This window comes from Accipiter gentilis, chromosome 15 (genome assembly GCF_929443795.1).
Source record: "Accipiter gentilis chromosome 15, bAccGen1.1, whole genome shotgun sequence".
Lineage (NCBI taxonomy): Eukaryota > Metazoa > Chordata > Aves > Accipitriformes > Accipitridae > Astur > Astur gentilis.
The window spans coordinates 21,146,223-21,159,390 of record NC_064894.1 but is presented as its reverse complement, the minus strand read 5'-3'; the positions used below and the strand labels follow the sequence as shown (position 1 = coordinate 21,159,390).

The window sequence follows — 13,168 nt, the reverse complement described above, 5'->3', positions numbered from 1 at the left end:
AAGAGACATCGTTTTGATAGTCAGATTGGCTTGCATTACAAAACAGGCCACAGGATTTCCCCAACTTTAATCAGCTTTAATACTTGTGCTTAAATGGGATTTCGTCAGGTGTTAACCTTCAATTGTGCCATTGTTGGAGAGTCCATCATTGCTCTTTGTAATAGATTTTGGAAAGTGCCTTCACCTTACTCTTCTCTGGATTTGCTTAGGTTGAAGCTACTGGATCTTATTTTATCTTTGCTTTATAATCTGAGTATTTTCTTCTCTTGAATTTGTTTTCTGTAGTGTAGATAGTTAAACTTTCTTTAAATGGCTGTGACCAAGTCAATCTACAGATTCAGTATCAGCCTTCTCCTTACATTAAATAGACAAATTGAGAAACTAAATCTGTTTTCCTTACTCTGATTGTTAGTATGACTCTTCTCAACTTTTTCCTGGTTTCCCAAATTCTTCCTGAATGAAGTTTCCTGGTAATGATTTTTACTGGCATCAGGAACCCAGGTTTGACAGAAACACTAGTTTTGCTAGTATTCTTCCCTTAATCATCAGTGGATCTTATTAGCCTTTTTGACCACAGTGGTATCTTAGCTGGTTATCTGGCATGATCTGTTCCTTCACCCCCCTTCTACCCTTTTCCAAACCTTGAGTGTTTTCTTCCCCAGAGAGTCCCTAGTCCTGTATGTATATTGTCTGCTTTTTGTAATTCTAGCTGAGATCTTTTGATTGATCTTTTTTTGCAATGCATATTTTTACTTGAGTAAAGCATATTGAACCAGCTCAGTTGACTCTCTGTTGAGGATGATTTGTTCTCTTTGCTGTTTATCAGCTATGCCATTCCTTTTCTGTTGCCTTCTCTCCTGAGTGCAAGTTCTCTGGACCTACTAACTGTAAAATCTTAACCCCTGCTGCTGTTCATGTGCATTATTATGGGCTAGAAGATATTTATATCTGATTGTGTAAATATATTGCTAAAAATATAACAGGTTTTCTAAAATCCCTTGCCTTTATGTTGTTATATTTCTGCCCAACCTTACCTAATGCATCAATGCAGTTCTTAAAATTCATCTTGGCTTTGAGGGTTTCTTAGTATATCCTTTTTAAATTGCCTTTGCCCAGCTCCCTGTCCATTTCTGCATTTTCTTGTTCATTCCTTTATCAGTTTTCTTCCTTGCCTAGTTTCTCAGATTAGCATTTGTTGCTATCAGTTTTCCAGTTTGAGCTAGAGAGGGAAGGAATTATAGCTGGTTTGGCTTTGTCTAAACCACAATTTTGGGGCTTTTTGTTTTGTTTTTAGTCAGCTTAGTCTTTTTAACTGGGGAATTGGGGCTTTTTGGTCATATAGCAAAATATTCTTGAATAGTTTCCAAAAAGTATTCACATTTTTCTGTTTATCTAACTTACTCAGCTTGTTTTATCCTTGAAAATATCACTTACGTATAGTACTACATGCTTCTGAATATTGTATGTAATATTTGTAAAGAATGTTTGTATACTGGTTTTGAGTATATTGTTTTCATATAACAAGGGTATTGGTCACATTCACTTGTACCTAAATTCTTAGTTCTGATATGAACTTTTTGTAGCAAATTAAATTTTTAATAGAGAATTCAAGTTGAATGTGACATTTCTTGAGCTAGGAAATTTCCTTTTAGAAATTCAAGCTAGTGATGATATATTATATTGCCAATATACATTATTCAGAGTATTCAGTATTCTCATGTAATATCTGCATCATTATTTACTAAATGAGAGAAGTAGGTCTTTAGAGAAGTAAACATCTTAGCTCTTGTTATGACTTGATGTAGTGTTTGATATGGTCTACATGGCTGTTAATATAATCTATGGTGGCCACCAACTAGAATTTCAGCTTGCCTTTTATTTATTAGGAGTTTAAGTCTTAATAATTGCCTTATAAAAAGACAATATTGCATTTGACAGCTTTACTTCATTTTGGAAATGTGAATCCTCCCATAGGGATAGTCAGTGATTTTAAGATGGGAATTATAGTATGTGATTTTAATAATGTCAAATTTTAATAAATTTGACAGTATACTCATAAATGAGTAGCTCTAATTTTTTATTACTGATTTTTTTAGCATCAGTGTTCAAGTAATCCAAGAAATCTTTTTCCAGATATCTTAGTAATTTTTTCTTTACATCTTCAGATGAATACTCTTGGTTTTTCCTTTGGTTGATTAGTTAGGCTAAGCTAGCTAGTCCTTCTTTAAAAAACAACAAAAACAACAACAACAACCAAACAAACAAAACCCAAAACCCCCAAAAAATCCAAAACCCCCACCATAAAACCTAAACTGTAAAGCCACTTCTTTTTTACAATACTTATGTAGTACCAGCTCATGTCTAGAGTCTACTTTTCTTCTCTAGCAGTGTAGAAAGGGTCTCTGAGGAAAGGAAGAGTAATTGACGTCTCCCTTTTTAACACTTTCTAGTGCTTATGAAATCTGTAATAACTGAAATAAGATGCAAAGCTATTTAAGTTTCTCATGTCATTGTCTATGGCACTTAAAAAACACACCTAGGCTTGCCACCATGTCTCACATCTGAGCAATGCAAATGTTCTTTTAACACCTGTCCCTTGCAGAACGTCCTTTGCATCCTGCTCGCTATCGAAGTCCTAATGTGACAAGATTTGTCTTTACAGCAAGTGTATCTGGCTTCTTTCTTACCTTGTCAGCCCAGCCCGCCTGCTCCTCATCTGTTCATACAGCTGGATTGTCACTGGTTTTCTGGATCTTACAACAGTTAGATACTTCTTACTGTGCAGGCTTCCTCTTGATGTTCTCTTCTTTATTGGGCCCAGCCTGCATGTCTGCCTCCAAGTCCTGGAAAACATCAGTTTGACTTATTAATTCTGGTGGTATTTTTCTGCTGGCTTCTCTGATTAACACTTTCTCTTTTTAAACTGAACTTGACGTAGTGATTCTTACCAGATCTTTGTCTAGATTGTCTCACCTGCTTGCCAGAATTGCTGCTTTTGCTTCCAGGCTGGGAATATTTTTCTTTCAGCCTGTGCAATTTGAAAGGGGAATTGCCGTGATGGTGCCATCCAGCACAAGAAAAATGTGCTGTGCTGTAGGTTGTGGTCACTATTACTTTGCTGGCCACTCATGCCAAATATAGGAGTAAGCCAGACAGAGCCTACAGACTCTGAAGTTCACTGGTTAGGGCTTAATTTTGCTGGGAGATGATGATGCAAATGTGGATCGCTTGCAGTCCGGTGCAGGCAGCTGGCTCCAAGGCTTGAGGGCTCCTAGGTACGCTGCGGTGACACGGCGGTGGCCGTCTTTGCACATCAGCGGCACTAGTTGGAAACTAATGCAAGGTGGTTAACTTTCATGTTGCTGTCTGGAGTACAAAGCAGGAATTGGTTGTTCTGTGGTAGACCCAAATTAATTATCAGGGAAGTCAAGACTGCCAAAACCCTTCTTCATAATTCCTGCATTAAGAAAAGGAACAGGAGCCTGACTTTAAGTGCCCCTCTCCCGCCCTGCCGACCACCCACAATGCTAAGGGAAACTGGCTTGCTGAATTCAAGTGAACATCTGCCCACTAAAATTCAGAAAACATTTTCAAATCCCATAATGGGCTGAGGGAAGAGCTTACTGACACAAATCAGGGGGAAAAGAAATGAAGCAATATTCAGTGGGGGGGAGGTAGAGTATGAAAACGTAAGATCTTCTCAGGATTAAAGAAGGAAGAATACATGAAGGAGGATAGGTAGAAGTTTTACTTCAAAAAATTTGTGATGCTAGGAAGGGAAGGAGATGAAAGAGGTAAGATATGTAGCCAGTTTAAAAACAAATTGATTGACAGGAATGCAATTAAATAGCATACTTGGTAAACTTCATAGAATTGATGTGTTTCAACTTCATTTATCCCTCAGGTAGAAGATGCCACTACAGTAGCTTAGCGACCAAGATAGGAGGAACCACAGAAGTCTTAGTCTCCGACCTTGTTAAAGGATAACAGTGGGTAGATATTTTCTGCTGGATAACAGATACATGAGTCATGGTCATACAATGAATATTTGGTGCTGTGCTTAAGTCTGCTGCTTTATCCTGAACGTTTTTCCTGTTAGTGAAACCGCAGCACCTACCATACATGTTGACTGGTTTAAACACCTCACCCCACCCTTTAATTTCTTGTAAAAGAGGCTATACACATGACAATGAGACTTTCCATCACCATGATGCTGTTTATTACTCACTATACGTTGTTCCTTTAATAGTGGTTTTATTAACCATGGCATTGACTTTGACAGGTGAACGGAAAAAATTGGTGTAAAAGTCGCTGCCCTTTCCTGCTGTGTAACTAAGTGGGTTGTCTTGGTGCAGCACAAAGACTAGAGCATACAGGATCAAACTGAATTTAGTGTATGCACCTTCTTGTCTTTACAAAAGTTTTTCTTTCTGTTCATTGGTCACAGAAAAAAAGTGAAATCAGATACCAAGTTCTGGCCAAATACATTGTTAGCGTTTAAGATTATTACTTTAATTCTTTAATGAATGCTTTTTTATATGTAATTTCCCATTAAAGAACTATGTCATTTTTCAGATTCGTAGTTATATATAGATTATCATAGTTGTCACTAAAATGGAATGGATGCTGGTATTTTTTTATGTATTTATTTTTAAAAAAATCCTACATGTAAGGCTTTTCATCCAAATTCATCCTTTGTTTATTGAAGGGAAACTATTAGATTGACAATCACAGAGAAAATGATCAAATCTTGGGTGTATACTGTTAGTTGCTTTAATTCAAAGGTTCAATGATAAGAGTTCTTACAGAATTTTTGATCTATCAATTCCATTGTCTTTGTTCATTGCAGTTGCTTCCACTGCTGAAAATTTTAGAATATGGATTTTTAGTGGCTAATCTAAGTCTTTGGTCTATTTTGGTGAAATATTATGCCTACTATTAACATTTTAAATTATTAAATGGTTCTTTGAATAACCTATCATCCTTTGAGAGGGCCACTGTAGTTCTAATGGTTAGCTGATAATGAAAGGTAAACTGACTCAAGCTTTCTTGCTGTTACTGAGAGCTTGAGTTTCCATCGCAAATACTGCAGAGGAGTATTTAGGCTGAAGTACTCTTTTGTTCGCAGCAATACAGTTGTGCTATTTAATGTTTCTCTTTTATCATATATTTTGTAAAATGCTATTATTTCTTTTTAGAGTAGGACTTGAAGTTAGGGACTGAAGTCACTTTCAGGAACTCTTAAAGAAATTGTACTGGCTAAGGTTTCATAGCTGCAAGTCCTTAAAGATAACACAAAGAGGGTGTTCAGGATGCCAGGAAGGAACACTGCAAAATTAATTTTAAAAAGTTCCATAGGAAATTTACCATCAAAACCTATTTTGTTTCCACAGGATTTTATTTCAATATTTTGCCAATCCCCCTTGCCATCTCATACAGTTTTGTGTAGGCTTTAAAATTTGTGGCGAATTCTGCATGAGATGTTCATCTCCATAATAAGACCATTAATAACAGTGAAACTGTGATGAGGCAGACTCCAAGGCATACAAATAGGAAATGTTAATCCAAAATGAAACTGTGAAATGCATTTCTTGAGATAGAAGCATATTTGCAAAGTTTTTCTGTTAGTTTTTTATTTTTGTCTGTAGATGTGGTACCCATATGAGTGTGGGGTTTCTACAAAACCTGCATTCCTTACTTTGGTGTCCCAGCAACAGGATGTTGCAGCTACTGCGGTAGTTTATAAAGGCATATATACCCTTATAAAAGATTTCTTGAAGTCTGCTCAGTAGTTTATCAAAGTTCACCAAAACGTACTTGAATGTCAATAATCTGTGTGCCTTCATCGGAGGAGGGCAGCAAAGAGGAAGAATAGAAATTGCACTCGTTTTACTTGTTGCAGGATCTAATTGTCTATTTAACTTATTTTTTGCGTTTTTCTAGTATTTTCCTGCAACCTGGTGTTTCACAGTCCTAGAGTCAATATAGCTCCAATGGACCTTGCTGAAGAGTTTTTTAATTGCTTGTGAAGTGTTTCCTTTGTACTTTCCAGGATGACATTTACAGCTTGAGGAGCTCATAATCTAAGGGATACTTTATAGCAAGCATTTTACAGAGGTTTAAGTTGGGTATACTGGTACTAAAAGTGCAGGAACAAGGAGTCAAGAGCAGAAAGACAAGAGGCAGCTTACATGCTGCTCCCTTTCACACGCCACAGTCCAGAAGAGTCTGTGAATTATTAAGATTTTCATGAAGTAAAAAGTAGAGCAAAAGAAGAGAGCCAAGAACAAGTCTGAGGATCTTACAAAGACTGGAAGGGGCGGGGGCGGGGGGGGAAGTATTCACTGAAGTGGTAGATAGTTGGCTTGAAAGGGTAATAAGCCAGTATGTCCTGTTTACAGAAACACAGGTTGTGGAGTTTCCATCCTTGGAGATATTAAAAAGCCACCAGGACATGGTCCTGAGCAACTGTCTCTAGGTGGCCTGGCTTGAGCAGCGGGCACGGACCAGATGATGTCTAGAGGTCCCTGCCAACCTCTACCATTCTGTGATTCTCTTAGTTGAGGAGGAGAGCAGGGGACTGCATTTCACAATAAACTCTGCTTAAATAATGCACCTAACAGTGAAACTTGTGCCTGTTTGACTGTGACCCACCAAAACTTCTTAGTAAGGTCCCCCAGGTACTGTCCAAGCCTCTGTACCATCCTCTTTGGAGCAACCATTCCTGCATGATTTTTGGAAGGGGAGAAACAAAAGGTGATTAGGGCATGCATGGAGCTCAAAACAGTATCATCTCTCAAAACATGTTGCCTGTAAGTGGGGTCTCTGGAGCATTTGGTCATGGTTTGGAGGGAGTTCTTGCTTCAGAGGTGAAGGCCATGGAAGTAGGTTAGCATTAGGTGAAAGAGCTTTCCCAATTCTTAGCCTGCTTCCATTTAGGAACTTTGGGTGTTTTAAAAAAGTTGACTGTTTTCTCAGTACTACCTTGCTAGGGTAGGTAATTCTTGTGGCAACCACTTCTTTATTGTGTGAACGTGGGCTCTGGAGCAGGAGCAGGGTGGAAGCAGTAGGAGTTCGTAATCCCATTGCCCTGTTGTTTCTGCTTTTGTACTCTGTCGTATGTTGTTCTAAAGTCTAGCATTGCATAAACATTAATTTTTTGTATTTTGGGATTAGCTGCCTTCAAGTACAAGATTATTTAATCACTCAGCTGTACTTCAGATCGAGAAAGCTGCATATAGTATTGCTTTAGCCATTCAAGAGCAGCTTCATTACAGTGGTTTTGGGGGTTGGGATTTTTTTTTTGTTGGATGCTGGCCTTTACAAAGTCATGTCAAGAACCTTCCTGTATGCTTAGCAGCACAGTGGACTTCTTATTGCGCCTTGGTATTATGGAGGTTACCACAAAAAAAGTTAAGAAATCTATTGCCTGGGATTTCCACAGTAGCTCTGGTTCTTATATTTTTAGTTTGCTAGAGAGAGAGAGGGTGGAAGAGCAGTGTATAAGATCAGAATTAGACGCAGATTATCTGCCTAATATGGTTCTCGTTAGTACAAATAATATGAATACCGTTTGGAGAACAAACGGATTATAGAAAAAGAAATGAAAACGTCCAGATCCTGAGCATTTGGAAAGCACGACACTGATGTATTTGTGTAACCTTTTCATGAAGAGCGATGCTGAAGTCAAAGAGGGGATTTTGATTTCCTTCATTAAAAGCTTATTAAATGAAGAAATAGGACAGTCGTTGTTTTGCTTCAATAGTTGGGGGTCACAGAGGCGGGCCTGATCTCCTCAGGATATTAATGCCTGCTTTCAGCTGGGGGAAATGAGCCGTCGCTTGAGTTAGCTGCAGCTTTATGTGCTCGTCACTAGGGATCCCCATATGTCCTGGGATCTGCGGCAGTCGGAGATGGCAGAGCTCGGCAGCAGGGAGCAGAGGGCTCTCATTGCTATTCCGAACAGGTAGCTCGGCTCAATCTGCCCAGAGCAAGTCTGTTTAATGTTGATCAGCTGTCCATCTGATAAACCGAATTGATATGGACATTTCCTCCAAGGGCTGCCCTGACAATGACAGCAGGAGCACGGGGATGTCTTGTTAGTCTTTTTCTCCGAGCTTGAAATTTTATTAACCCTTTGTTAGAGCCGAGCCAAGCGTGGTTGCAATACTACGGCTGTAGGTTGTGCGCGTTTCTCCCTTGCCTCTTTGAAAAACAGCATCAACCTTCGATTTTGTTGTCTACGTGCAGAATGGCTAGCTGGTTTTTTTTCCAGATTGTTTTTCTCTGCATGAGGCAAAAATTGTGAATTATAAAGGCAGCTTTTAAAACAGCTTAGGCTTTTTGTGTGACAAAATACGCTGGGAACTTTTGTTTATCCTCTGCCCCCAGCTTGTCTACCTTTTGCATGCCTGCCCAGGCTGTGTGGCTCTCCTAGCTCTTCTCTCTTGCTAATTGGCACAGATCACTGGCCTGAAACAATTGCTGCTGGGGCTCTTCACAGGTCAGATATATTTGGGGCAGAAGGTTACTTTAGATTAATATTGTTCCGGGCAGTTGCAACACATCTGCACTGTCCAGAGGAAACAGTATTAATTTACTCAGTACTATGCTGGTACTGAGACAGAATCTAACGTGAGCATATATCAGCGGGTATAGGTGTATGCGAAGGTATGGAGCAGTTTGGTTGCTCGGTGGATCAGTGCCTGGCTGCTTTTGAATAAGCACAGGGAGCATAACATGCCTTTGTGCTCAGCTGCAGTTTAATTTGAACTTTAAGGCCTTTTAGTCATCTGTCTAGTTGAGGGCATGCATTGCCCTCATGACATAAAGGGAACTGCTTGAGTCTGAAAAGATGTGAATTTGCTGAAGATTGGGGAGAGGGGGGCTGTGCGTATCTAGGTTTGCAGCATTAAGAGGATGCTCCAGTCCATTGCTCTGTTCCCCCCTCCCCTTGTGCCTGCTCACTTATGTCTCTTCATCGCCCTTTTGTAGTTCTGAGCTAAGGTGACATCTCTGGGCTCCTTGGAGTGACAGTCACTAACTGTTGGGAGCTACAGGGTTGAATTCTGGGAGGAGGGGAGGAGAGGGCTGTGCTAATGACTCTTTTTATGCCTTTTCCAAAAAATGAAAAATAGAGGGCAAGCCTCTATGGGATAACCTCTGTGGCAAGCCTCTCACAGGGATTTGAAACCCCTAAATTCAGAATGTAGCACACTGTGTGTTGAAATAAGAAGTGATTTGTAAACCTATCCAAATAAAATTGGGTCTGCCCCTTTGCTGGACAATTGCCTTTGCTTCTTAAGACTAAAACAACCAGTGAAATATCATTAGTACACAGTTTTAAAATGTTCAGCTGTTTCTCCTTCCTCCCCCTGCGCCCTCCCCCCTTGGTATTATTGAACTACAAGGTATCCTGTTATTAATTTAACTCTAATTTGAGCAGTCATTGACTGCAGCATTCTTATGGTGTTCAGATCGGCTTGCTCGTGACTCCCCTGCTGATATGCCCTTTGTTCCTTCCCATCAGTACTTTCTGCTTGGCATTTTCCTCATGTCAGTGTCCCTCAAGCTTCTACAAGACAAAACGAAAAAAGAAAGCACCATGAGGACTGTATTGATTACTTAGCTTTATTTTGTGAAAGAATTCAAACAAAGGGCAGCCTTCCTCCAAATGGAACCTGTGGTACCTGTGGCTTACCTGGAAACAGTTAATGATAGTACTCTGTGCTTAACACTTCCCAGTTGTGGCTTCTAGAAGTATGTAGAAGAGCTACATGATAATTCATAAAATATCTGTTTAGTGCATGTGGTTGGCTCCCCCCCCCCCCCCCCAAGAATCTGTATATTATTCATAGCATCAAAAACAATTGTACTTTTTGTTTGCTTTCAGTCAAAGAAGTCTGGCTGAGATTACGGAACTGATCCACACTGCCTTTCTGGTGCATCGTGGCATTGTGAATATTGGTGAGCTCAAGTCCTGTGACGGCCCACTGAAGGATATGCAGTTTGGAAATAAAATGGCTGTTTTGAGTGGAGATTTTCTTCTAGCAAATGCTTGCACAAGCCTTGCACAGCTGCAGAATACCAAGGTAAAAAGAAAAAAATTCTTTTACTGCCAGAGCAAGTAACTATTAGTGAATCTTCCGAAAGAGAGGCTTTTTAAAAAATAAGCAGTTATGATATGTATGTATATATGGAGCATCCTTTACAAATCAGCATACTTACATTATAGCTGTAGATGGATTGACAGGCTGCTGCTGCTGTGAACATGTTTACCACTGTCCTGTAGAATTACTGTGGTGTGGCCTTTAATATACATTCTGAAGCAAGTGTAGTAATGGATGAGTGGTTAATTTGGTGAATTTAACGTATATGCAGTAGCATCCTCAGGACATGTCAGACTACACCACCTCTGGCAGACTGCCAGCTGAAGACATGTTTGGTTTGTTATTTTGTTCTACCTTGTGCTTTGTGAAAGGTTTGTTTGTCCTAGGGAATTCTTGAGGGAAAAAGCTTCATTTCTTTGTCTACACAGCACTCAGGTGACTTTTTACTCTTAATAAAATTACTTTGTTAGGCACTTGAATGCCCCTGAGTATTGGATTGCGCTATTATTGTGGGTGTACTGGCTTCTAAAGGGCAGCTGCAATCCAGCTGCTCAGCCAAACTGAAACTTTACAGCAAAATGTTTTTCATTACAAATGAATTATATATATGTATGATCTTAGACAATGAGACTGATGAAAACCTTAAGAGATCATCTCTATAGTCGGTTCTTCTTTTCCCCAGACAGGATGAGCTACACCAAATCATTCTTGATGTGTTTGTCTAGCTTGTTCTTAAAACCTCCTGTGGTGGGGAGAGATTCCTGGGCATCCCTGTGCCAGCCTAGTGTAACACCTAACTACATGTATGGCTGAAGAGCTTAAGTGTGCCATCCCAGTGGAAACAGAAAACAATTCTTTTTTGCAGGGGTACTTTTTATACATGTAAAGATTGCTGCCATACTGTAATGTAAAATAAATGCTTGCCATGTGTGCAATTGTCAATTATCAACATAGTTTTAATCCTGACCTTAAGAAGTCTATTGTTTTTAGATTCTTGTGCTAAAGCTCCTCGTGATGGTAGTTGAGTATTTCTGTACTGCTTTGATCATGGGTGTGACAGTTTCTCTCAAAAGTGGTGTCATTTTGTAACAGAGCTGAGATTCAGGAGGAGAGACAGAAAAATTAGATGTCAATCTGCTGGAATAGTGGCTTAAGCCATTATGGTGATAACTGGTAGTAAGTATTAAAAAAAGTTTTAAATAGTGCAAAATTTTAGTCATACCATAACAAAAATGGGGCGCAATTGATATTACTAATTATTGTTGATTTATATATTATTTTTTTTTTTTAGTACTTGGTAGGATTCTCAAGACAGACTAAAGGATTTAACCTTACATCAATTTTTTGTTTCAACATAAGAGGAAACTTTTAGAAAATGTAGCACCTATTACTTTGCATTTAGTACATCATTAAGTATTGCACTAGCAATGTATAATCCCTGAAGACTTGCCAGGAAACAAGCCTAGAGTGAAATGAAGCACAAGTGCAGAGAAATACTTTTTTTTTTTTTTTTTTTTTTTTTAAAAAAGCAATCATTATACTGCATGTCGGAAAATTCTGCCAAAACATTTTAGCACTTTTTTTCATTTTTCTGACATCTAAATACTTTCATAGCTTCTACATACGATAAGTGGGATGCCATTATGGAAACTGATTGACTTAGTAAATTATTCTTTTTCATACGTCTAACCCTACTAGCAAAGTTAGAAAAATTGAAGTACAAGCTATAGAAATCTCTTGACAGGTGCAATGATTTAAACATACTGTATTTATTCTTTTGTAAGTGATGAATTTTCAAATCTGGCATCTGTTTTTCAGCAATGTGAAATAACTGTGACTTTTTTCCTTCATAATGTTTTGTTTTCTTTTATGTAAAAAGTAAAAATCACAGGACTGCTTTTTTGCTGGCATTTATTTGGTAGCTCAGCAAACTGGCTAATGAAATGAGCAGCATTATATTGTACATGGTACTGACCATGGTAGGCTAAAACCTCTATAGGCATGCATAGCTGTTGTAGAGACTAGAATTTAAACTAAAGAGGGTTTTAACATTAACTGAAACCACTGCTATCAAGATAATTTTATTGTGCTGTTAAACTCTTGTCTGAGCTTGTGTATGATGCATTTATCTCTGTGCTTCTCTCAGGGCTGACAATTAGATGTGAAATTCTGTAGTCATAATGAAATGCAGAGCTATTTTATAATTGCCAAGGGTAAAATTAGCAAAGTCAATTATTTTCCCTTAGGCTTTTCCCTGTAGATATTAAAAGGCTGCAAGGTAATTGCCTTAGGTAACACTTTGATTTTTAAATAACATTAAATATAGGAATTGTTGTTGTTAATTCGTAGTAATTTTCCTCTTGCTGCTGTTGTAGAATATAGCTGTAATGACATTAAGATTCAAGGCTCAGGGTTTGTGTTTTGGGGGGTTTCTTTTAAACTAGTGCTTATACTTCTTGCATGTTTGCTGAAGTTATGCAAAAGAAGGGTTTGGGGGCATGGTTTGGGTTTGGTTTTTTTTTAATGTCTGAGGTACAAGAACTCTAGATTTCTTGAAAATTTCAGTTAGGAAGCCTCCTGTAAGATAAATTCTGCTGTTGTGCTATTATAAAGTCATCTAAAATTTTGGTTTTTGAACACACGTAATAATTCAGAAGACAGCATTCTCATTTTTCACTTTGTGAAATTATGAGATGTTAATTATGATTACAAAGTTGGTATTGACTGAGGCTTAAAGTACTGAAGGGCAGATGCAGCTGCATAGTACATTTTTGTAACCATGACAAAATTCTGTTTATTCAGGTAATAAAAACAGTTTAAAATTAACAGTAATTAAAAAAAAAAACCACTTTTACAGCTACAAAGCATTAGATTGATCAGATCACATGTATGTACAATTCTTTTGTACATTTGTGTTAACTTTTTGATCACCTTACATAATCTATCCTTTTTTTTTTTTTTTGTCTGCTTTGTATTTTGGATGGTGGCTTTTCTTGACCTGCTGATTGTGGCAATAAATTATGTTGTTGATTGAAGATGATATGGATAAAAACTTACTT

The 13,168-nt window shown here is 38.3% G+C and overlaps 1 protein-coding gene across 2 annotated transcripts in view; it reads left to right on the top strand.

The window, feature by feature from the left end:
• PDSS2 (decaprenyl diphosphate synthase subunit 2) overlaps window positions 1–13,168 on the top strand; it is a 121,974-nt gene that overhangs the window by 63,086 nt on the left and 45,720 nt on the right. For both annotated transcript variants that reach the window (XM_049818087.1, XM_049818086.1), the window contains exon 3: window positions 9,893–10,091. In XM_049818087.1, the coding sequence (XP_049674044.1) occupies window positions 9,893–10,091 (199 nt within the window). The remainder of the gene's footprint in view (window positions 1–9,892; window positions 10,092–13,168) is intronic.